This window comes from Tasmannia lanceolata, unplaced genomic scaffold (assembly GCF_043159265.1).
Source record: "Tasmannia lanceolata isolate RefF3 unplaced genomic scaffold, GAP_Taslan_0.1 ptg000018l, whole genome shotgun sequence".
NCBI classification, from domain to species: Eukaryota; Viridiplantae; Streptophyta; class Magnoliopsida; order Canellales; family Winteraceae; genus Tasmannia; species Tasmannia lanceolata.
The window spans coordinates 229,198-254,425 of NW_027518695.1; the positions used below are offsets into that span (position 1 = coordinate 229,198).

At 38.9% G+C, this 25,228-nt stretch overlaps 1 protein-coding gene across 2 annotated transcripts; it reads left to right on the forward strand.

Annotated features, from left to right (window-relative positions):
* Positions 1–2,978: 2,978 nt before the first annotated feature.
* On the forward strand, positions 2,979–21,720 carry LOC143849901 (ubiquitin-conjugating enzyme E2 28-like). 2 transcript variants are annotated; one of them, XM_077359193.1, is made up of 5 exons: positions 2,979–3,138; positions 3,822–3,936; positions 12,608–12,735; positions 20,805–20,909; positions 21,325–21,720. In XM_077359193.1, the coding sequence occupies exons 2-5, from the start codon at positions 3,867–3,869 to the stop codon at positions 21,466–21,468; spliced, it is 447 nt and encodes a 148-aa protein (XP_077215308.1). In that variant the 5' UTR covers positions 2,979–3,138; positions 3,822–3,866; the 3' UTR covers positions 21,469–21,720. The 2 variants fall into 2 exon arrangements, with proteins under 2 accessions (XP_077215308.1, XP_077215309.1); XM_077359194.1 differs by having other exon boundaries at positions 2,988–3,138; positions 3,825–3,936.
* Positions 21,721–25,228: the final 3,508 nt, after the last annotated feature.

The window sequence follows — 25,228 nt, forward strand, 5'->3', positions numbered from 1 at the left end:
ATTTTTTGTGGACACCCTATCTATGTGAGGACCATTCAAATGAATTATTTGGATCACCCAAACAATGTGGGCCCCCACTGTATTTTAAGGTAGTGTGTAGGTAAGTTACCTACACAAGTGTGTAGGAAATGTTCTCTCATATATATATATATATATATATATATATAGTTCCTAAGGTGTCATCTCATATAGCTTATATGAGGTGGCGCTCATAAAACATAAAGGGCCCACCTTTTTGGGGTGATCCAAACCACTCATTTGAAAGACCCTTAGATGGATATGATGCATACAAAAAATCAGGTACATAGGATCATCCTAACCCTTTCATTTATGGAGGTTAAAAATGGGCAGATTTATGGAGGTTTATACCCATCCATTTCAACCTCCACAAATGGAAGGGTTAGGATGATCCTATGAAGTTGATTTTTTGGGCTATATATAGAGAATAGAGTTCCTAAGGTGTCACCTCATATAACTTATATGAGGTGGCGCTTAAAAACATAAGGAGCCCACTTTGTTTGGATGATTCAAAGCATTCATTTGATACGCCCTCACATAGATAGGGTGTGCCCAAAAAATTAACTTCATAGGATCATCCTAACCCGTCCATTTTAACCTCTACAAATTGTAGGGTTGGGATGATCCTATGTAGCTGATTTTGTGGGGCGCACCCTATCCATGTCAGGGCCTATCAAATGACTTCTTAGGACCACTCAAACAATGTGGGCCCCCACTGTTTTTATGGCCGATAGACTAGATAACTTTTCTAGTCGGCCGACTAGAAACACTTTTCACATATATATAGGAGAAAACAGTTTCTACACACATGTGTAGATAAGTTATCTACACACTAGCTTAAAATACAGTGGAGGGCATATTGTTTGGGTGATCTAAACCATCCATTTGATTGGCCCTCACATAGATAGGGTGTCTACAAAAAATCAGCTCCATAGGATCATCCCAACCCTATGATTTGTGGAGGTAAAATGGACGTGTATAAACCTTCAAAAATCTGTTTATTTTTTGCTTCCACGATTCGAAGGGTTAGGATGATCCTATGGAGCTAATTTTTTGGGGACACCCTATCTATGTGAGGGCCAATCAAATGAATGATTTGGATCACCCAAAAAATGTGGGCCTCCACTGTATTTTAAGCTAGTGTAGATAACTTATCTACACATGTGTGTGGAAACTGTTTTTTCTCTCTCTCGCACATACACACACACACACACACTAGTAAAAAATCCCGTGCGATGCACGGCCGACAAAGAACTGTACAGACCACATCATAGGTTGATCCAAACCGTCCATGTGATGGAACACAACATCAATAGGTTGTGCCCGTAAAATAATTTCCATAGGTTGATCCTAGCCCTCCAATCTATAGAGATTTCCATAATATGTTGTTCCTCTTAAGATACCAGAAATTGTAAATATTTTTAAAGGTGTCCAAAATTCGTAATATCCTCGAAAATTTTTTCAGGAAAAATAGTTTTTTCGTAATTGTCATAATTCTATACCTCTTCTTGTTAGTTTTTCCGTAATTGTCATGTACATGTACCCGTGTCTCGGTACTTTTTTTCCGCAATTTTGCGATTTTGAAGCACTTAGTCCGTAATTTTCCTCCAAAACTTTAGTACCTAATGGCTGATTCTTTCAGTACTTATTACTGCTAGTCACTTTTCAAGAAAAAGTATTTCCGTGTAGTTTTCACCACGTCTAATAAGACAAATCTTTGAACACATACAATTGCAAAGGATGGGCGAGACGTAGCCTTTGGAGAAGGTGGCTGGCAAATACAGATAAAAATGAAAACGACATAAAAGAATGATTCGAAATTACTGTCGCCGACGTGTTAATTCCACAGCTTTTTCAAATAATTCAGAAAATTCAAACCTTTTCTCTTCTTATATATATAGCTTTGTGTAGAAAATAGAAAAAAATGTAATTATCTATAATTATTAAATATCTTATAAATATAAATTTCTCTGTAGGGATTAAGTGCCTTTGGCTTTTAACCTGTGACTGTAGTTTTACCTCATCAAAATTTAGTAATAAAAAATAACATGACACTAGTTTTACCTCATCAAAATTTAATAATAAAAAAATAACATGTTTTTAACACGAAGCAGATTTCATTTTCTTGTGTCTATGGACTTTGAAAACTAGTTTTGGACAGGTGGCTGCTCCATGTCATATTTTACTTGTTGAAATGGGTCCAAGAAATATTCGAACCAACCGAAGGGCTTTACTACTTTTCTTTTCGAAGTTCCCAACAAGACTCAACAAACTTCAGATGGCCGCATCAGTTCAATATAAAAGGAAGCTATGGACTTATTCCGGCCCTCTTGGAATTTGTGATGCGTCAGAGGCCGAAGTGAAGGCGGTATAATACAGTATTAAAAGACTTGATAAAGAATGTATGTCTCGTACCCTCGTGGAAGGGGATTCACTTAACGTGATTCGGTGGTTGAGAGGGGCGGTGGTGCCCCCTTGGAGATTTTCTTCTATTTTTGATGAAATACAATATCCAATCTCGTGCTCTGCTATAGTGTTTAATCATGTGCAGCGATCGGCTAATGGGGATGCAAATTCGTGGGCAAGGGGAGCAGTCGTTTGGGTTTGGAGTGATTTGATTTTCTTCCTCCGTGAGAGTTGCATTGTTTTTTTCAAATTTTTTTTTTTTTATTGTTGTGTTTCTTGTATCTTGTTGTGGTCCTCCTTGGCCACCTCCTTTTTTTCATTTATAATATTATTCTGCCATTTCTAAAATTAAAACAAGTGGTCCCAGGGTAATTGGGTTACTCTCACTAGTGTAAAATGTTGGCCCTTCTATGTAGCCCATTGTTTCCACTTTCCACCAATTGGCGAGAAGAGACCACTTGATCCTTCAACTCAATGTAACGCTCTGGACCACAAGTTTTTTGGCTCGTTTTCCCCAAAATCAGTCCTCCCTTTTTCGTGAAGGCCAAGATTTAGTCCTGGTTGGCTGGTTTACTCCAATCGAATTGGCCCACGGAATCTGACGTGGATTTACCTCTTTATAAAGAGGAAAATCCACCCCGATGACTATGAGCGTTGGAACAAGGTTTCCGGGAACAAGCCCTAGCATCGATTTTCCTCTTCCCCCGGCAAAAGGTAATAATAAGAAACCCCAGAATCGACTTCGTCTTCTCTTCACTCCCTTTGGATTCCTTGGGTGGTGATTCTTTCGGATACATTGGCGTGATATTTTCTTCGATTTCTAGGGTTTTCATCCGTGTTTCAGATTCTCCTTCAATGGCACTGGAAATTAGGGCGTTCTACTGTAGTTTCTTCCCCTTTTTTTTTTTTTTTTCTTTTGTGTTTTCGGTATTGTTTTCATTTATTTGTAGGATCGATCACCGGTTTGCTTTTCCTTTTTAGCATTCTCCTGTTAGAATCCGCCTTTAATCGAAGAAGAATGTCCTTCATATTATACGTTTGGCAGATTTCTAGTAAATTGGATTGGAGTGGAGAAATCATATTTTTTACGTGTTTCTTGATTTAGTTTGTCTGGAAATTAGTTTGCTTTGAGTACTTGATTAGGGCTTTTCAACAAATTTGCTCGTCTAGGGTGGGTTTTATTGTGTTGATGAGTATGGTGTTGTTCTGTACAGTTTTTTGAGTGGCCCAAAACCATTTATTACTTTTTTTTTCTTGGACTGCTCCATATCGTTTTCACCTTATCTTCTATTGCTAATGTCACTGGTTTTATTGAATGTCTTTTGTTTTCTGAGTTTGAGTATATTTCTTCGCCGATAGATTGATTATGTATTGACATTCTGAGGGTGATCTTGCAGCAGGTACTGATTACCTTGCTATAATCTCTGTTTTTATTAATTTTGATGGCCTCAAAACGGATTACCAAGGAGTTAAAGGACTTGCAAAAGGACCCTCCCACATCCTGCAGCGCTGGTTTGTTTCATTTCTATTTTTTATTTTTTCTCTAATGCAGCACATTATTCACCATTGTTTCTCTGGTGATTTCATCTTTCGTATGTTTTGTTTCTCTTGGAGAGTTGGAGGTTGCTTCTACGTGACTCTGGAAGATTTCATTCATTTATTTCCTATTGGATAGTGATCATGTTCACTTACTCTTTCCATTTTCTCCTTTTTATGTGTTATGAAGTAGTATTTTTTCTTTTTGTCATGCCAATTTACGGATGCTTAGAGTTTGGATATCAGGTTAAAAAGTATCTAAAGTTTATCCTGCTGAAGGCATAACCTACTGAATTATGTACTTTTAATGATTTACTTTACTTGATTTTTATCATGCCTTATCTAGTTTAATTCACTACCATCATGTCAATAATATCTTTATCCTGTCTCTTTTTTTTGATGGGCTCTTTATCCTGTCTCTCTTGTTCTTATAAATGAATTCTTGATGCCATTAATTTTTCTTCTTTCAAAAATATGTCTCCATTATTATGTCTCGTCAATTATTCAAGAATTTACTTCCTCATCACCTGGTATGAGTGTGCTGTTATTTTTACGACCTTTGTCACCCTTTTTTTATTCATCTTTCTTCATTTCCACTCAGATTACTCTCCATGTGTCTCTCTGATCTAAGCTTAATTTCTTTCCTTATTTGCTTCAAATATTGGCTCTTTCAGCTTCAAGAGTTCCGCGGGATGAATATTTGTTATGGCAGCATAGGTTGATTTTTTTGGTGTTCAGGGATTTCTTTTCTTTTCTCTATTTTTTTGAATGGTTTCAGGGATTTCTTGATTTCCTTTTAATTTAATGTGTCTCTTTTGGTGTAAGAGCTCTGTTATATACTGGGCTTGACTCAAGCCCAAATGTGAGTTGATTCAGCAGAGTTATGAATTGAATTGACTTGGTCTTTTGAGTTTCTTGTTTGCTTTTCAAGGAAGTTCTATGCAAGTCCTTGTGGTCTGTGGAGCCTTTTGATTTTTTTTTGGCTAAGGTTTTGAGTGTTTATCAGCTTATCCAAATTAATTCAAAACATTATTAGAGGGAATACCATGCCTATCTTATGTCCTGGCCGAGTTGTCAACTTGTTCGGACCAAATTCAACTAAAATTTTAAAAATATTATCGAAGGGTATTATTATTCTCGGTGGGTCTTAGTATGTTATTTGTTATACAAACTTGTCTATTTCCACTTGTCAAGGGTGCCAACAGACATCAGCAAATCCTTTTCATTCTTTTACGGCACAGTTTAAGAGATATAGCAGCATGCATGTATGCCATAGACAGCAAGGTGGAAATATGCAAAGGCAGATCAGGAAAAGTAAACATCGATCCTAAATTCATAATTGAGCATCTCTTTATTTTCAGCTCATCCGGGTAACTACATTAAGTGGTAAGTTCCTCTAGAAGACATCTTCGAAAGTGATATGTTCCTCTAAATAATAATACGTTAGAAACTTTGATGTAGGCTTGTAGCCTCCAACTCAAAGAATACAAGAAAAATAAAAATAAATCAAACTTCATATGTTGAAGCAATAAAAATAATTTTTTGAATGTTTAAATTGTGAGAAGCGATTGCCTCCAACTCAAAGAATCTTTTTGCTGTAGCTTTCGTCCAGGATTGCTTTGAGTGGAGGGAGGGTCATATCTCGCGGAAGGTCAATTTCAGGTAGAACTTATTTGATAGGGAGATTGATCAGGTGGCTCGCTTTTTGACATCTTGGATTCCTGCTATATTATGAAGGCCAGCAAGGATAAAAGGATTTGGATATGGTACTTGTCTGGGGTTTCAGTGTCAAGCCTTTCTACCACCAGATTGCTTTTAGTCATTCTTCTTCGCACATGGCTGGAGTGGCACATTCTTGCTCCCTTCCGGGTCTGCACGTTTGGGTGGTCTGCCTTCCAAGATAGGATGCCAACATTGATCTCCTCCGAAACCATAAGATGCTTATTGTCGACCATTGTTCCCTTTGTTTGGAGGGTGATGAGTTGATGGATTACATTTTCCTTCACTGTTGGCTAGTCAGAGAGGCGTGGGGTCGCATTCTTCAGAGATTCGGTTTAGCATGAGTCTTTCCTCTAAGGATTTCTGATCTCTTGGATAGTTGGCCATTTGCCCGGGATGCGGAAGGGGAGGATTTTGTGGCGAGTAGTGTTGCTAGTAATATGAGTTCTCTGGAAGGAAAAGAATAACCATATTTTTAGAAGCTTGGTCAAATGATCGATCTACATTTATATGGAGTTATCTTGGTCACCATTTCCTGGGTGAAGATCTTCCCTTGCTTTAGGTTAATTTTGTATTCTGATCTCAGTTGGTGTTGGAGAGACATTTGCTTCAGCGGGGAGTGGAAGGACTTCCTTCTTCTCAGTGGTCTCCTTCTGATCCTAGGTCCCTGAAAATTAACTTTGATGTATGGATTCTGTGTAGCCCGGGGCCTGTTAGACTTGGAGGAGTTCTCAGGGACGACAGGGGTCTTACCAGGTGGACTTTCTTTGGCCCCATTGGGATTATGGATTCTAATGAGGCAGAGTTGAGGGCAGTTTGACAGGGCATCCTGATTTTTGACACAAGTGTCCTAGGCAAGTCGATAGTGGAGGGTGATTCGCTTAATGTTATTAGGTGGATGGACGGTAGCCATCTTTCCCCTGTAGATTTGCACATGCGATTGCCAAGATTCAGGATAGAGTGATGGATTTCCTAGTGTGCTTGCAGTATGATAGGAGATTGGCCAATTGTGATGCAGACAGATTACCCCCTCTTCCCGGGGGGGGGGGGGGGGGGGGGGGGGGGCATTTATGGAGATATTTGACTTTCTCCCTCTGTGAGGCTTTTGTTCCGTTGTAGTTTTTTTTCTTGTTCTCTCTATGTATTGTCCATCTCGGCCATGGAGTTCTCCCTCATTTTCTTCATTTAATGTAATTCTTTACAACTCAAAAAATAAAGTTTAAATAGTGAGAATTGAGGAACAAATACTAGTTTCACAGGGAAACAACACCAGTGCGGTCTACAAGCCACTACAACTAACCACCATTTCATCATAGTTTCAATCCCACAAAATTCACAATTTTCAAACTTGTTAAAAGAAATTCCCTTGTATGACTGTTTATAATTGACTATAGCCTTTTCCTTTGTAGATAACTCATCTTACCTAGGAAGATAACCCTATCCTTAATCCAGTTTTGAAGATTACCACAAGATCGAAATTCTGAGCTTGGCTGGCCATAAGTGCTTTGATGGATACTTTCAGCTCTGGTATTTTGTATAGAATGGGAAATGGAGAAATGACTCATTTCTAGGAAGATGTGTGGTCTGGCGATGAGCCCCTCAAATCTAATTTTGCTTCGTTCTTTACGGGGTGGCATGTAACAGAGACACTAGTGTAAAGTAGTCATATCTAAGACTTGAGGGTAAGGTGGTCTAGACACTGATTTTGGTGACATTTCCAAGACTGGAATTCCATACCTGGAAAGGTTTATAGCAACTTTAGAAAGCACATAAGGCCAAATAGCCAAGACAAAAGGTTATGAAAGTGGTGCCACCTGGAAAGATCTTTTGTTCAAGTTGTTTTATGATTCCTTCATGGTGTGAGGCCCATTGCAGCACCGACTATCGTTTATGGAGGTTTCTAGGTCCACTCAAGGTGAAAAACAATTACTATCGAAGATGCCTAATAGACAAGAATCAACATATGTAGACTCTAAGGAGAATTTTGCCGAACACTAGGAGGGTGCTAGGTGAGCAGTCTAAAACATATAAGTTAACTAGGGTAGACTCTGTCAATCATATTAGCGAACACCTAGGTAGCGATAATTGAAATGACCCTACAAGGGATACCGAACACCTAGGTAGCTTTAATTGAAATGACCCTACAAGGGATTTGAGCTCTGATATCAAATTTGGTTTGAATCATGCTCTAATACCAAATTTGATGCAGATCCTTTCTGTTACCAAATTAATGCAAACCTAGGATTCACAAATTACGTCCTGGGGATTTTGGATTTTAAATAAGTTTTAATTTCAGTAAAACAACATGCATTCCAAAATCTTATTAAATAGGCCAAATCATCTAAGGTTCTTGTAGAAAGTCTAAACTTTATATTTCATTCATCAATTAGAAATTAAACAACCCATGCAAGTCTCATACATTAAGTCCAAAAGTGAGAAATAAAATCAGATCGCAACTAAAAATCTGTTATAACAATAAGATCTATAAAAGTCTACACAACTATGGCACAAATGATATCCAACCGAGATAAAAAAAAGATAATGGGTCATAATATGAATTGGATAGGGTGCTAAGGGTGACATTTGTGATCAGGGAAAATAAAGGTGTAATTCTGATGGGAAGGATTTAGGGGGTAGAGAATATGGGGGTAGACTGCTAAAATGAATGAAAAATTATCCATACATGGGAGAGATGCCCCCGGGCTTCATGCCTTGATCATCTGTTGCAAGTAATGGCCAAGAGGAGAAAGAGAGAAAGCTAGAGTGAGTGAAAGAATGACTGATCTCCACTAAGAAAATCAGAGATGAAGGAGTCAAGGATGAAGATCAGAAAGAGAAAAGAAAGATCAAGATTTAGAAAAGATCAAAATCAAGAGAAGAAAGGAAATCTAGATCCAAAAAAAGATAAAGATCAAGAAAATGTGAAAAGAAGATCAAGGGGAGAGAGATAAAGGAGAAAAGAGGAATGATTTATAAACCCAACCCATAATGGTAGAGAGGGAAGGGGAGATATGAATGGAGGAAGTAAGAAGGAAGAAAAGAGCGAAAAGGGCAACAGTTTATAAACCTTGTTGAGAAGGGTGAAGAGGAAAGGGAAGATATTAATATAGAAAGTAAGAAGGAAAGGAGGAAAAAGGGAACAATTTATAAACCCAACTGGGAAGGGTGGAGAGAGAGAGAGAATAAATATTAATGTCATGCAAGAAGAGAGAAAAAGAGGAGTAATAGAGGAGGAGAAGTGAAAGGGAGAAAGGAGGAGGAAGAAGTCGACTCAGGGAAAGGTCGATTGGAGAGAGCAAGGGAGAAGAGAAGAGATATGAGGGGAGGGTCAAGATAAAGTTTCTTCACGTTTCCCAAAGTTAGCCCGTTTTTCTAGTGGGTGCTCAAGGTAATGTATGAAGGAATTGAGGTCTTTAGGTGGTGGGAACCTATATTTGACCAATAGGTTAAAGTGAAAGGTATTAAAAGGGCTCTCAGAAGGTTTTTAGGTATTTATCTAATAGAAAATGAGAAATAGGTAGGCCAAGGCGAAAGGGCTATAAAAGATGAGTTTAAAAGGATAAGATGGGCCTTGAAAACAAGGATAAGATGGGCCATATGCTGATATGGACATCTCCCACATTTAGGCTAAATAAATTTCTAATAAATTAAATAAAATATTGCCTAAAAGGAAAATGATACCAGCACGATCGACTGTGATTGAGAATTGTTCATGTCCAATTTCTCACCAGACACTTACGAGTTGTGAGTAAACTTTCTATTTTTTTTTTTTTTTTTCGAATCTATAGGCTACTTTTGATTTCTAAGAAGTAATAATTGTGCACATTAATGCATGTAAATCTGTGGCCATGAAATTTTTTTCCCATGGAATTTCAGTTTATCAAGTGGTGAGAAAGGGCATGGGAGGGTCGGAGGAGGAGAGACTAGAGAGGGCATGAGTGATGAAAAGGTGAGAAAAGGCGGAAAAACTAGGAAAAGGAAAACTATAATCAAAATACAATTTGTTTTCCTTGCGTTTTAGCCACTTCTCACCCTATTCTCGGTCCTACGATCCTGATTCTCTTCATTGCCCAACCCTCCCTAGGCTTCTCTCATCACTTGATAAACTAATATTCTGTGGAAAAAAAATCACTACGGAGATGAGGATGATGTTCACATTGGTGAGAAGGGCATGCCTTATTGTATTTGATAGGTTATGAGTTCTGACTTTTGTGTATTTGTGTTTTTTGATGTGTGAAATTGTGGAATGTACTGTAACTTAGCAATCACTCTAGCCTCCAACTGTCTACTTTGTATAAATTGGTGATAACTTATTAATAATTGTTAGGTACTTAATTTTTTTACTGTATTGATGGTTGGATGATGATATTTCTAGAATTTTACTATTTTTTGTTATTTTCTATTTTTATTTAAAAATTCAAAAAATTTGCGAGGCTTGCACCTCATATTTCGCCTTTTATTCCTTAAAAAGGAAAATGCCTCACCTTACGTCTTTGACTCTGAAAACACTGGATAAGACTTGTAGATCCTTGGTAGGTTGGAACATGTGTTAGTTGGCATCATGGGCTGCTCTCTATGGTGAATTTTGGCTTGTAATGTTTCTAAAGATGGTGGATCTAGAGAAATGATGGCGAAAACACTGGATAAGACTTGTAGATCCTTGGTAGGTTGGAACATGTGTTAGTTGGCATCATGGGCTGCTCTCTATGGTGAATTTTGGCTTGTAATGTTTCTAAAGATGGTGGATCTAGAGAAATGATGGGACATTTCTGAAGAGGGAACTATAAGGAATTTACGAACAAAAGCTTTGGACTTATTATACTCAGTACAATTCTTAAATCTCATTTTCTACTGTATCACGGGTATCATAGGTTCCTTGTTGGTCCTGAGTTTCATTGTGATTTTCCCTTCCCAATTGGTTTTAGGCTTTTTGTCATTGTCTTCAGCCACATTGCTGCAATTCGTGGCTTGCTCTCGACGCAATTCCTCAATGGCTTGTGTGGGATTACCCATTTGTTTGACTAAAAACTGGATTATCTCGATCCATTGTTCCTCCCCTACCAACAATCTTAGTAGTCATTGATCCCTCAAACCATATTTTGAGGATTCAGAACTGGCTAATATACCATTCCGATCGAGGATCTGATGATCCCTAAAAGATGCCCAATCACAATCAATTTAGAAAATTGAATATGGCTAGAAGATGATTAGTCTATATCTGAATGGAGGGTTGAATTACCCAAGAGAAGTAATCAATCTAGCCCGAAGATTCAAGTGTCTTTGTGAGATAAGGTATCGATATAAAATAATACCAGTACTAAACATTAGCAGAAGATATTGAGTCTAAAAATGTCCTATCCCAGGGAATAGTAAAGCTTCATAGGGTCTTTTTGTCAATAGTCCGCATATTCACAGATGTGGCTATTTCATTGAGCCTCGCTCTGAGACAATGCCTGGATCTTCGTGCCTTTCGTGCCTATCAGAACTTACCCGACGAGGAATTTCGCTACCCTAGGAGTGTTATCTTCACTCAAAGAGTTATGCAATAATATGTAGTGAAGCATGCTGGTAAGCGAATTATATTTGAAAACCAATAAATACTGGGATTTTTAGTCCGTTGTGGAACAGGAAGCTTGTACTTACATGTCAAAAGTCACGTCCATCTCTATAAAAAATGTGTGTCACTCTTCACCAGAAAAGTAAAATTGGCAGTGTCTACTTATTGATATGGCTGAAGTTTCGAAAATCTCTTCTCTCTTATCTAAAGCTAGTCTATTCTTCTAATGTGGAAACTGAACAGTCTGCATTTGGGGAGAAAAAAGCATTAACTCATTAAAGATCATCTTGAGCCTTTTAAGGGTTGTCCCTTCTAGGACAAAGGTTATTGTTTTAAGTTAAATTACCAAGTGGTTGTTCCAGGTAAGGGCTTAGGTCATCATAAGCCCAAGCTTAGATGCTTTTCCTTTAAATTATCCGTTTGTTTTTAGGCCTGGATAGCTCTTGCTTCTTGCTCAAAGTTCTGTTTTAACTTATAATTACTTCCGCACAAAATATGGATCGATGAGTCTTTTGACATGTTTGCATACTTTCGTGTTGTATGTATCAGGTTATTATATAATTTCTCTTGTGGGCAAGGTTTTAAATTTCAGTTTCGGTTCCGTTGCCACGGAAACTGAAACATTTCAGTTTCGGTTGGAAATTTCTGTGGGAATCTTGTAAAATCAACATATGCAAATGGTAGAATTTAAAGATGAAACTGCAGTAAATGTTAGAATAAGCACAAATACACACTTAGAAATCATCACATAAGCAAGACAACAATCCATAATGGTTTAAAAACATGAGCACCTCGTGACATGCACCAAGTCATGTCTAATAATCTAGTACATACCAAATTTCACATATTAATGCTTAATACATGCACCGTATTTCACATGCAATTCATATAAATATAATTATGTAATATGTATTGATATAGTATACCACCTACTCCTTTTTTGAATGGTATACCACTGTTACATTTACGATTTTATTTTGGGCGATGATATTTTCAGCCCCCCATGCATTACTCATGCGCTCCCCTTATAAGGTGATTTGACGTCAAAAAGCGTGAAAGTTGCACACTGTTCACATCAAATCACCTTATAAGGGGCATTTTGTTTTGGATGGGGACGAACCGGAAACAATTTGATCATTTTGTGTTGGTTTCGGTGGAAATTTAAAACCATGTTTGTGGGTCATTGGCCCATTCCCTGCATAATGACACTACTCTAATGGTTAGTGGTTGATGTTGGCAATATGAATCTGATGCTTGCTTGGAGCACTGAACTTAAAATGACAAACTCAGAATGTATTTCCGTAGCTAATTTATTCACGACATTTCTATTGTCATTAGATTTTTATGAGGATGGAATTTCCATGATTTTAGGTCCTGTTGCTGATGACATGTTTCACTGGCAAGCAACAATTATGGGACCTGCAGATAGCCCCTTCGCAGGTGGTGTGTTTCTAGTCACCATTCACTTCCCACCAGATTACCCATTCAAGCCACCCAAGGTATGCACAGTGTAGAACTTCATTCTTCTTGTAACGCAACTTGGATACTTGATTGTCCTATGCTTTTCAAAATTCAGCTTAGAACCCGACAGAATTACCAAATCGGTTAAGGGCGCATTTGGTTATCCCCAAAAATCATGAGATCAGAGATCATAGTTTTTGTTTTAGCCATTTGAATTACTCAGCTATAAGTTTCTATAATCATGATTTTATTTGACCAGAGTGTCTCTGTGTGTGTAAAGTAATCTTATATATCTTTTATATATGAGAAAACGGTTTCTACACGCAAGTGTAGCTAAGTTATCTACACACTAGCTTAACACACAGTGGAGGCCCACATTGTTTGGGTGATCCAAACCATTCATTTGATTGGCCCTTACATAGATAGGGTGTCCACAAAAAATCAGCTCCATAGGATCATCCTACCCCTTCGAACCGTGGAGGCAAAAAATGGACAGATTTGTGAAGGTTTATAGACGTCCATTTTACAACCACAAATCGTAGGGTTGGGATGATCTTATGGAGCTGATTTTTTGTGGACACCCTATCTATGCGAGGGTCAGTCAAATGCATGGTTTGGATCATCCAAACAATATGCCCTCCACTGTATTTTAAGCTAGTGTGTAGAATTGTAGATAACTTATCTACACTTGTGCGTAGAAACCGTTTTCTCTTTATATATATATATATATATATATATATATATATATATGAGGAAAAGGATTGTGAGCTTGAGCGCTGGAACCTTATGGTGAGCTTGAGCTCTCAAACCAATGAGGCCCACATTGTTAGGATGAACCAAAGCATTCACTAGAAAGGGCCTTACATAGATAGGGTGTGTACAAAAAATCAGCTCCATAGGATCATCCTAACCCATCCATTTGTGGAGGTCAAAATGGACAGACCACAAATCTGCCCATTTTTGCCCTCCACTTTTGGAGGGGTTAGGATGATTCAATGGAGCTGATTTTTGGTACACACCCTATCTATGATAGGGCCTTGCAAATGAATGGTTTGGATCCTCACAGAAATACTGGGACCCATGTGAATGTTGCACTCAAGCGCACCATTTGGTTCCAATGCTCAAGCGCACGAACATATTCCTCTCTCTCTCTCTCTCTATATATATATATATATATATATATATATATATAGAGAGAGAGAGAGAGAGAGAGAGAGAGAGAGAGAGAGTAGTGTTCCTGCGCAGCTGAGCTGCTTCAAAAACTCATGTGGCCCCGCATTTTTGGGGTGATCCAAAGCATTCATTTGGAAGGCCCTTCCATGGATAGGGTGTGTACAAAAAATGAGCCCTTTATGATCATCCTAACGCTGCCCTTCCATGGATAGGGTGGTGTACAAAAAATGAGCCCTTTATGATCATCCTAACGCTGCCATTTGTGGAGGGGAAAAATGGTCAGAAACAATGTCTATCCATTTTCCTCTCCACCTTTGATTGGGTTAGGATGATCTTATAGGGCTGATTTTTGGTACACACCCTATCCATGGAAGGGCCTTTCAAATGAATGCTTTGGATCATCCCAAAAATGTGGGGCCACATGAGTTTTTGAAGCAGCTGCCCAGATAAGCTATCTGTGCATGGCTACACAAACCATAGTGGGGCCACATTTTTGGGGGGATCCAAAGTATTCATTTGGAAGGCCCTTCCATGGATAGGGTGTGTACCAAAAATCAGCCCTTTAGGATCATCCTAACCCTGTCATTTGTGGAGGGAAAAAATGGATAGAAACAGTGTCTGTCCATTTTCACCTCCAACTTTGATTGGGTTAGGATGATCCTATAGGGCTTATTTTTGGTACACACCCTATCCATGGGAGGGGCCTTCCAAATGAATGCTTTGGATCCCCCAAAAAATGTGGCCCCCACTATGGTTTGTGAGCCATGCACTGATAGCTTATCTATGTAGCTGCATATACTTCATTTCCTCTCTGTCTCTCTCTCTCTCTCTATATATATATATATATATATATATATATACACACACACACACACACACACACACACACACACACACATGTGAGGAAAGTTTTTCTAGTCGGCCGACTAGAGAAGCTTCTCTAGTCCGCCGACCAAAAAACACAGTGTGCCCACATTATTTGGATAATCCAAAACATTCATTTGATAGGCCCTGGCATAGATCGGGTATGCCCAAAAAATCAGCTACATAGGATCATCCTAAACCTTTGATTTGTGGATGTTAAAAATGGACAGATTTGTGGAGTTTATACGCGTCCATTTAAACCTCCATAAATCGAAGGGTTAGGATGATCCTATGGAGATGATTTTTTAGGCACATCCTATCTATGTCAGATTATAATTGAAAAACTGAAAATCTAGAAAATTCCAATAAATCTTAGGAAATTCAAAAACCGTTCCGAAAAATCTAGAAAGAAATTCGGAGTGGTTAGAAACATGCCATTGATCGAAATACCACTGCAGTACCAAGGTGCACCCAAAGATATCGCTGATCACCCCAAACAAAACTTTGGCAGATGGCGGCGTATTGAAGAGCACCTCATTTTCTCGAGTGCTTGTCAGACAGGCTTTGTCTCATTGGCCCTACTTATTATTTTGTTTTAGGAGACATGTCATGTCTCATTAGAGCCCTTCTCAGAGTCAGTCCGTCTTTCAGGAGTCAGTCCTATCATCATCAGGGGTTAAGATTGGGCCCGTAAAATCATTTCCATATGCTGATCCTAGCCCTCCAATCTATAGAGGTTTCCATAATATGTTGTGCCTCTTAAGGTGCCCCGAATTTGTCAATATTTTGAAAGGCGTCCTGAATCCGTAGTGTTATGTAATATGTTGACAAAAATCCGTAGTATTATGTAACATATGTACCCAATCCGTAATTTTGCAAAGCATAAAGTAGGCGGGTAGGATTCAAATTGTGTGGCTTTAATAGGTGCTTTTGTTAAAAAGCATATAGGAGGGGGTAAGATTGAAAATATGTGGGTTGAATGGGTGCCTTTGTTAAAAAAGTCAAAAAAAGTGATGTGTAATTCTCATAGAATTTTGGGAGAAATTCAAATAATCCTCTCATTTTCTCTTCTGCTATATATATATACTACTAAAAAACCCCGTGCGATGCACGGACCGGCAAAGAACTGTACGAACCACGTCATAGGTTGATCCAAACCGTCCATGTGATGGAACACAACATAAATGGGTTGTGCCCCAAAAATCATTTCCATAGGCTGATCCTAGCCGTCCAATCTATAGAGGTTTCCATAATTCCCCTTAAATCGGATGGTTAAGATCACCCTATAGATTTTTTTATTAAAAAACCATAAAGGAGGGGGGTAAGATTGAAATTATGTGGCTTTAATGGGTGCGTGCGATGCACGGGCCGACAAAGAACTGTACGGACCACGTCATAGGTTGATCCAAACTGTCCATGTGATGGAACACAACATAAATAGGTTGTGCCCCAAAAATCATTTCCGTAGGCTGATCCTAGCCGTCCAATCTATAGATGTTTCCATAATTCCTCTTAAATCGGATGGTTAAGATCACCCTATAGATTTTTTATTAAAAAACCATAAAGGAGGGGGGTAAGATTGAAATTATATGGCTTTAATGGGTGCCTTTGTTAGAAGCATAAAGGAGGGGGTAGGATTGAAAATATGTGAGTTGAATGGGTGCATTTGTTAAAAAAAGTCAAAAAAAGTGATGTGTAATTCTCAGAATTTTCAAAAAAATCAAAAAATTATAATTTGTTAGAGGGTTCAACCGGAAAGAAGTCCAAAAAAAGAGGCTGGGGGAGTAAGGGACGACGACACGTGGAGGGGGAACAGTAAAAAATCCTTCCAGCTTATTACAGTATATGTGTGTATATATATATATAAAGAGAGAGAGAGAGAGAGAGAGAGAGAGAGAGAGAGAGAGAGAGAGAGAGGAAAGGGTTCCTGCTAACGTTAGCAGCTAGTTTAGTTGCTAACGTTAGTATAAAACAAGGGTGGGCCACATTGTTGGGCTGATCCTAAGCATTCATTTGAAAGGCCCCATCATGGATGGGGTGTGTACAAAAAATCAGCTTCATTGGATCATCAAAGAGTGTTCATTTGTGGGGGTGAAAATGGACAAATATTGTTTGTCCACTAATTTGCCCATTTTTTCACCCCACAAATGGACACCTTAAGATGATCCAATGGAGCTGACTTTTGTGGACACCCTATCCATGAAAGGGCCTTCCAAATGAATGCTTTGGATTCCCCCAACAATGTGGGCCCACCTTATTTTAACAGAAGCAAGTAACTAGTAAGCTTAGGGCTGCAATAGGGTCGGGTTTTCAAAACCCTAGCCCAACCCTGGATCCCATTATCTCGGCCCTGACCCACCCGCCCTGACCATGAGTTAGGGCCGAAAAACCTCAACCCATTGCCCGCCCTACAGGGCTCAGTGCTGGCCCTGGCCTGCCCTGATTGGCCTTGATTGGGCAGGGTCGGGCCGGGCCGGCCCTAATTGACCCTAGTGCAAATACCTGTTAAGAGTGCCAAAAATAAAGCAACCACTTATCATATAGAACAAAATGATCAATAAACAGAGAAAGGGAACAAAGTAAGACAAAATGAATTCAACAACATGACGGGCAACAGAGACGATTAATAATAATAATCGAAAGAAACATGAATCCAAGATAATAGAAAACATTAGCAAAAGAAACATGCACTGATGGTTCAATTCTATAATAGAAAACTTACGGTCGGGTCCGGTCAGGGTACCCGAGGCATTAACCCGACCCGACCTTAGTCAGGGTCTAAAAAAAATGAACCCTGACCTGCTCTCAAGGTTGGAAAATCTAGCCCTGACCCTGTTCGGGCTCAGGGCGGGTCAGGGCCAAACTTGCACCCCTAAGTAAGCTTACTTGCTAACGTTAGCAGGAACCCTTTCCTCATATATATATATATATATATATATATATATATATAGGGAAAAGGTTTCTGAGGTATCGCACACACTAGCTTCAAATACAGTGGGGGCCACATTGTTTGCGTGATCCATAGCATTCATTTGATTGGCCCTCACATAGGGTGTGCCCAAAAAATCAGCTCCATAGGATCATCCCAATCTTACGAGTTGTGGAGCTAACATGGACGTGTATAAACCTTCACAAATCTGTCCATTTTTTGTCCATTTTTTGCCTCCACTGTTTGAATGGTTAGAATGATCGAGTTGATTTTTCGGGGACACCCTATCTATGTGAGGGCCAATCAAATGAATGGTTTGGATCAAACAAAACAATGTGGTCCCCATTGTATTTTAAGGTAGTGTGTAGATAACTTATCTAGACTAGTGTGTAGAAAATGTTATCTACACAGTGTGTAGATAACACTATGGTTTGTGAGTCATGCATATATAGCTTATTTGTGCAGCTTCACATACTTCATTCCCTCTCTCTCTCTTTTATATATATATAGGAAAAGGAGTGTGAGGTCGACCGCACCAAGCTTAGGTGCGGTAGAGGGCGCCAAACTCATGTGGGCCCACTTTGTTAGGATGATCCAAAGCATTCATTTGAAAGGCCCTTACATAGATGGGGTATGTACAAAAAATCAGCTCCATAGGATCATCCTAACCCATCCAAAAGTGGAGGGCAAAATGGACAGACACCGTTTGCCACAAATTTGCCCATTTTTTCCCTCCACTTTTGGAGGGGTTAGGATGATCCAATGGACCTGATTTCTTGTACACACCCTATCTATGATTGGACCTTGCAAATGAATGGTTTTGATCAGTACAAAAAATGTGGGACACATGTGGTTGGGCCCTCGACCGCACAATCTTATTCCTCATATATATATATATATATATATATATATATATATAGAGGAAACTGTTGGTGAGCTTAAGCTCACCATAAGTCCGCCCAATCACATGGGGGCCCACTTTGTTAGGATGATCCAAAGCATTCATTTGAAAGTCCCTTACATAGATGGGGGGTGTCCCAAAAATCAGCTCCATAGAATCATCCTAACCCCTCCATTTGTGGAGGACAAAAATGGACAGACACAAATCTGCCCATTTTTGTCCTCCACAAATGGAGGGGTTAGGATGATCCTATGGAGCTGATTTTGGTACACCCCCTATCTATGATAAGGCCTTGCAAATGAATGGTTTGGATCACCACAGAAAATGTGGGACCCATGTGATTGGGGAGCTTAAGCGCACCATAAGTTTGGTCCGCTTAAGCTCACCAACAGTTTCCTCATATATATATATATATATATATATATAAAGGAATATGTTCGTGCGCTCAAGCTCTAATAAGGAATGGTGCGCTTGAGTGCACCAATCACATGGGTTCCACAATTTCTGTGAGGATCCAAACCATTCATTTGCAAGGGCCTATCATAGATAGGGTGTGTACCAAAAATCAGCTCCATTGAATCATCCTAACCCCTCCAAAAGTGGAGGGCAGATTTGTGGTCTGTCCATTTTGACCTCCACAAATGGATGGGTTAGGATGATCCTATGGAGCTGATTTTTTGTACACACCCTATCTATGTAAGGCTCTTTCTAGTGAATGCTTTGGATCATCATAACAATGTGGGCCTCAATGGTTTTTGAGCTCAAGCTCACGAATATGTTCCAACGCTCAAGCTCACAATCCTTTTCCTCATATATATATATATATATATATATATATATATATATATATATATATATAGGGAAAAGTGAGCGTACTCGGTCGAGTAGATAAGCTTATCTACTCGGTCGGCTAAAAACATTGGAGGCCTACATGTTTGGGTAATCCAAACCATTCATTTGAAAGATCCTTACCTAGATAGGGTGCTTACAAAAAATCAGCCCCATAGGATCATCCTAACCTATCCAACAATGGAGGGAAAAATGGGCAGATTTGTGGACAAACTGTGTCTGTCCATTTTTCCCTCCACATTTGGATGGGTTAGGATGATCCTATGGATCTGATTTTTTGTGGACACTCTATGTAGGTATGGGCCTTTCAAATGAATGGTTTGGATCACCCAAACAATGTGGGTCCCCACTGTTTTTAGCTCGACCGAGTAGATAAGCTTATCTACTTGACCGAGTACGATCACTTTTCCGATATATATAGTTATTTTTTTTCGAAATAAAAAGTAATCTTATCTTTTATGAAATAAAAATCTAAAATTTGTTGAGCATCTTCATAAAATTTAATTATTTGACCTATGTGTGTAAAGTAATCGTATCTTTTATAGGATAAAAAACTAAAATTTGTTGGGCATTCAAGTTATTTTTAAAATTTCTGAATGATTCTTGAATTTTCTAACAATTGCCCTCAAATTCAAACTTGGTAACTATGGCACTCTGTTACATGCAATTTGGCCAGTCCTAGTAAATTTACCCAAGTTTCTAATTACGGCGACAAAATTTTAAACCTAACAAAAGAGAACAGAATTTACCCAAGTTTCTTATTGTTGCGGCAAAACTTTTAACTTTTTGTCAAATTATTTTATCCTGACTTTTGAGTTGGCTGGAGGTTGGTCTTTTTATTTTATTAGATTCCATGTTGTATGTCCTGAACTTGACTGAAACCTCTGGATGACTATAAAAAATAAAATTGCAGCTGAATATGTCATGCATCACTATAAAAAAAGGGCGGCCCAGTGCACGAGGCTCCCGCCATTGCGGGGTTTGGGGAGGGTTAGATGTACTATATAAATTAAATTGTATGCATTTGTCATGCATCACTATATAAAATAAAAATGCTGCTCAATATGTCATAGCATATTAGGATTTAGGGTTTTAAGGGTGGGTCTTAAGCAGGTCATTTCGTCTCCTTGTTAAATATTGGAACTAAGATCTCATTGTAGGGATATGAAGTATCCTATGATTTGCCTTGAAAATAGTAGTGCCATAATCATTGAAGGGTTTAAAGTTTTAACGGGAAAATTGCTTCATTTGAAAACAAAGGAAATTGGGCTGATTAATTGCATTTGTTGGGAAAAAGGTACAAAGTACAAACCCTATGATGATAAGACTATACATTTGCTTTATTTCTTTACAAAACTACTCTAAGCTAGAGGATTATGCTTTTCGTTCAGGTTGCTTTTCGTACCAAAGTTTTCCATCCAAACATCAACAGCAATGGCAGCATTTGTCTTGACATTCTCAAGGAGCAGTGGAGCCCTGCTTTGACAATATCCAAGGTGAATCATTTCTTAATTCGTTTTTTTTCCCTTAACTAATTTTTTAGAAGTGCCTTATTATACTGTTGTCATAAATTAGCAATGTTCGAAAGTTCACGTATTGATTTGGAAGTCAGCCAAGTTTATTTGTTTTGGCCCATATTTAATTATATAATGTTGAGTCAGATTGGCTCGTCCAATTCAAACTCTGGTTTTGGAATATCGATGACCTCACTTATTCCCTTTGGATTTTTTAGTCTGGTTTTACTTACTGAAAATGATTATACTGTTTACCTATACCAACGATTCAATGTATCAATTAGCTTTTCTTCCCAGTGGCATTTGCTGTTTCGTCGAAGCACAGCAATATATCTTTATTTTTTCTCTACCCTAAATTAAGGAATTTCATAATATATATATATTTTAAAAATGGCAGGTGCTGTTATCCATATGTTCTCTGCTCACGGATCCGAACCCGGATGACCCCTTGGTGCAAGAGATTGCTCACATGTACAAGACCGACCGAGCTAAGTACGAGTCAACTGCACGATCATGGACCCAGAAATATGCAATGGGTTAGGCGCTTTCCCTGTTTTCTATATTATAGGTATAATATCATATTCTACCATCCTATCAGTAAATAAGAAAAGAAACGATAGGAATTCTCTAGAGGGTAAGGACTTTTTTGTTTTGGAGAATGTACATGTGACTTTCTTGTGTGACTTTGTTCCTGGATCTTGTGTTGTTTCTCTTCAATGCTGCTCCTTAGATCGTATGTACCTGAAATTTCTAGGTACTATTTGCGTCCTAAATCTATGATAGCTTTATAGGTGCTCGGTGTGTCTCCACTGATTTTTGGCTTCGATTAGAATTTTATTCGAAGTTCTTCTGTTCCATAGATGCTAGAATTCATGATTAGGGAGTCCCTAAAAATTGCTCGAAATAATTCCCATATAAGCAACCGAGCATACCATACGTACCATGTTTCCTGTGTTCGAAAATGAGATTATCGCCAAGATATAAGGTGCTACGGTTTTTAAGCAATTCATCGTGGTTACTGGTATCTGCATCACCTGATTTTGATAGTGGCACTACTCTTTAAACTTTTCTCACTGGATGTCGATAGTATCTTGAGTATTGTAACAGCCGTGAAAAGCTGAAGTAGAAAAGTGTAAATCAAAATGAGTGGTGCCATTATAAAAATATGGTAGAGTGTGGAGCCCCGTTTTGGAAGTGTTTTCCTTCTAAATAAATAAAGGGCCTTATAAATAAAGGCTTTGCTCACAATTAGGCATCGTGGAACAATTGCCAAAGCTTAAATCTCTGTGGATGAGTGATTATAGAAATGGTGTTCTGATTACGATTCAGTATATTCTCTGTGGATGAGTGCTTATAGAGGGGATATGAAAGTCTTGTTTTTTCAAACGGTGTTGGATAGGCTTGGGACGTTTATTTTTTCATATGAGCAAAACTAGGATTTTATTTTTGAAAGTAAAAAAAAAAAAAAAAAAAAAAAAAAAAAGAGAAAACGGTTTCTACACACAAGTGTAGATAAGTTATCTACACTAGCTTAAAATATAGTGGAGGCCTACATTGTTTGGGTGATCCAAACCATTCATTTGATCGGCCCTCACTTAGATAGGGTGTCTACAAAACGTAGGATCATCCTAACCCTTCGAACTGTGGAGGCAAAAAATGGACAGATTTGTGAAGGTTTATACACGTCCATTTTACTTTCACAAATCGTAGGGTTGGGATGATCCTATGGAGCAGATTTTTTGTGGACACCCTATCTATGTGAGGGCCAATCAAATGAATGGTTTGGATCACCCAAACAATATGCCCTCAACTGCATTTTAAGCTAGTGTGTAGACAACTTATCTACACTTGTGCGCAGAAACAGTTTTCTCTAAAAAGAAAGTAAGAGAGAAGTTGCGTAAAAATCCTGAAATTTGGGAGCAAATGACACTCAAAGTCCAAAATGACCTGATGATGCCGAAATCCGCTCTATACGATCTAGCGGTGATAGAGTTGTTCCTGTAAGCAACTTGCACTCACAGAAAGATATTAAGAGTCCCAGAGTTATGATAATACTATATTTAGCTAGAAATCGGAATCACAGGTAAATTGAAGGGAAGGAGATGAAGTGCAGAAGTATTACCAACGGCGTTTGATGGAGAAAGATTGAGACTAAACTTGGTCTTCCCAAGCTGCCTACGTACCTCTTCTTTGAGGATCAAGTCTAACGTCGTTCCATGATGAAAGTTAAGGTCTCCTTGTATAGAGAAGAAGGCCCATGATGTTTAGAAGTTTACTATTTTGGGAGTCTTTCCTAATTGGTCGACTTTCCCGGGGGATAGGTTTATATCTCTTTTTAATAGATATCCTATCTCTTCTTATAAGTAAGTTATTATCAATGAGACTCATCTTTTAAGAAGCCACCGCCTAAGGTATGTTACCTCTTTGAGGGGCAGTTTCCCAATTACGAACGTCGCTATTTATAAGGGGAGGATAATATCTCATTCCTTTATTCGTAGGTCGGTTTCTAATTATTCGGGGATGCCACATGTCGTTCATCAACAATAGATACCGATTTTACCCCTAACATATTGCCCCCCACTTCCTTGAGCCATCTTTGGGTCAAGGAAGTAGCTCGGAGATTGTTTTGTTCCTCATAGGGTTTGTTCGGTATCGAATGATGTTATGAACGTGTATCCTATATGAGCCATCCAACCTCGATTGCTTAATTAGTGAGGCAAATCAAGTCTCATAAATATAGACTAATTAATTCTCACGGCCAGCACTACTCATTATGGGGAAGCGTCGATTATCCTTCCATAGGCGGTAGAACGGTTATAACCATAATGACGCGACGAGAAAAGACCCCTTCATAATGGGCGCATCTTTTCTAGGGGAAAACCGCAGTGTGCCACGCGGCAAGGAGAAGGAAAAAATCCAAAGGATACTTTGTAGCACTTAATGCCTTTTCCCCTCCTTTCCGCTTCTATATATATACGAGGTCTCATCTTTAGATCTTATACCTAAAAAAATCTTTCTGACAGAGACTCATTTGTTCTCTCTTTTCTTCTTCAAAATGTCTAAGTCATTTGGTAGCTTCTCCTCACTCAACAAAGGAAAGGGGAAGGTAGGCCTCTCCTCCTCCAAGGTTGGAGGTTCCTCTCCTCCTCCACCTGATTTTCCCTCTCGCCACACCCCACCTTCTTCGTCCAAAGAGGAGTCTATGGGGAAGTATGTCTCTCGAAAACGTCATCTGTTTCTTTCTATGCATCGCGAGGGAATGGAGATGTGTGAGAGGATGTTGGCCCTAGAGAGGGAGAACATCTACCTGCGTGCCGCCAACCTGAGCCTGAGGGAGCAAGTGGATAGGCTTAACAAACAACTGGCTGAGTACAAGACCGACTCCCTGGAAGCCTCCCCTCCTCATAGGCTTGATAGCGATGATGATTCGGACGAGGAGAATTCTCCTCGTGATTGGTCTGGCTAGGCGGGCTACCTCTTCAAGAGACTTTTCAGGATTCCTTCTTTCTGTTTTCTATCATCCTTTATTGTCACATGTTTATAGGCTAAGGGCCTTTTTTCATGTAAATATCTTATCATGTAAATATCTTATCTTGAAGTTTTAATGAAAGAGATTTACTTTTCTACTGACATCTGTTATTCGTAATATTTTCATCTTGCCCTTACCATTTGCTTGCTTTGATCCAAGCTGTGTGTTAATCGAGTCATGAGCTAAATACCACATTGTGGCACAATACTCAACGTTTAAGAGTATAGTCAAATATGTAGATTAATATCCATCTCACGGTACCGACCGACTTACTCCAATGATGGCCGAACGATTTTGACATGCGATTGGCGAAGTGAATCATTAAGAGCTGTCAAATCGTTTTTGACGAGATGGCAGTCCTTATCATGATGATACGATGGGAGGGGATTCCTCCATTATGATCGCCATTTCTTGGGGCAAGTGGCAGTGTACCACGTGTCAAGAGAGGGCGGGAGAATCTAAAGAATATCTTTTTCACCGCCTTTCGAATTCTATTTAAAGGGAGGTTTTTCTGAACTTTTTCATTCTTAAGGTCTTTTCGACAGTGACCCATATCTTTTTCATCTTCCCCTTTCTCCTTTTTTTGCTTCTTCTACTGCCATGGCCGAAAACCAGGATTTGGATCTCTCCACCCGTGGGCTTTTTGAAGCCCAGGCTATTGACGCTGAAGCCATCGACGTCGAGGCTATTCCAGAGGTGGATGTTATCCCTATATCTTCACCGGAAATGCCAGTAGAACCAGCTGGCGGTGTCGGAGGAGGTCATTCTAGAT

Bases quoted from the DNA above. Each gene is read 5' to 3' on its own strand.
- LOC143849901 (XM_077359193.1), top strand. From the start codon at position 3,867: ATGGCCTCAAAACGGATTACCAAGGAGTTAAAGGACTTGCAAAAGGAC. The intron at 12,736-20,804 runs GTATGCACAGTG...CTTTTCGTTCAG, and splicing joins ACCCATTCAAGCCACCCAAG to GTTGCTTTTCGTACCAAAGT. The intron at 20,910-21,324 runs GTGAATCATTTC...TAAAAATGGCAG, and splicing joins CTGCTTTGACAATATCCAAG to GTGCTGTTATCCATATGTTC.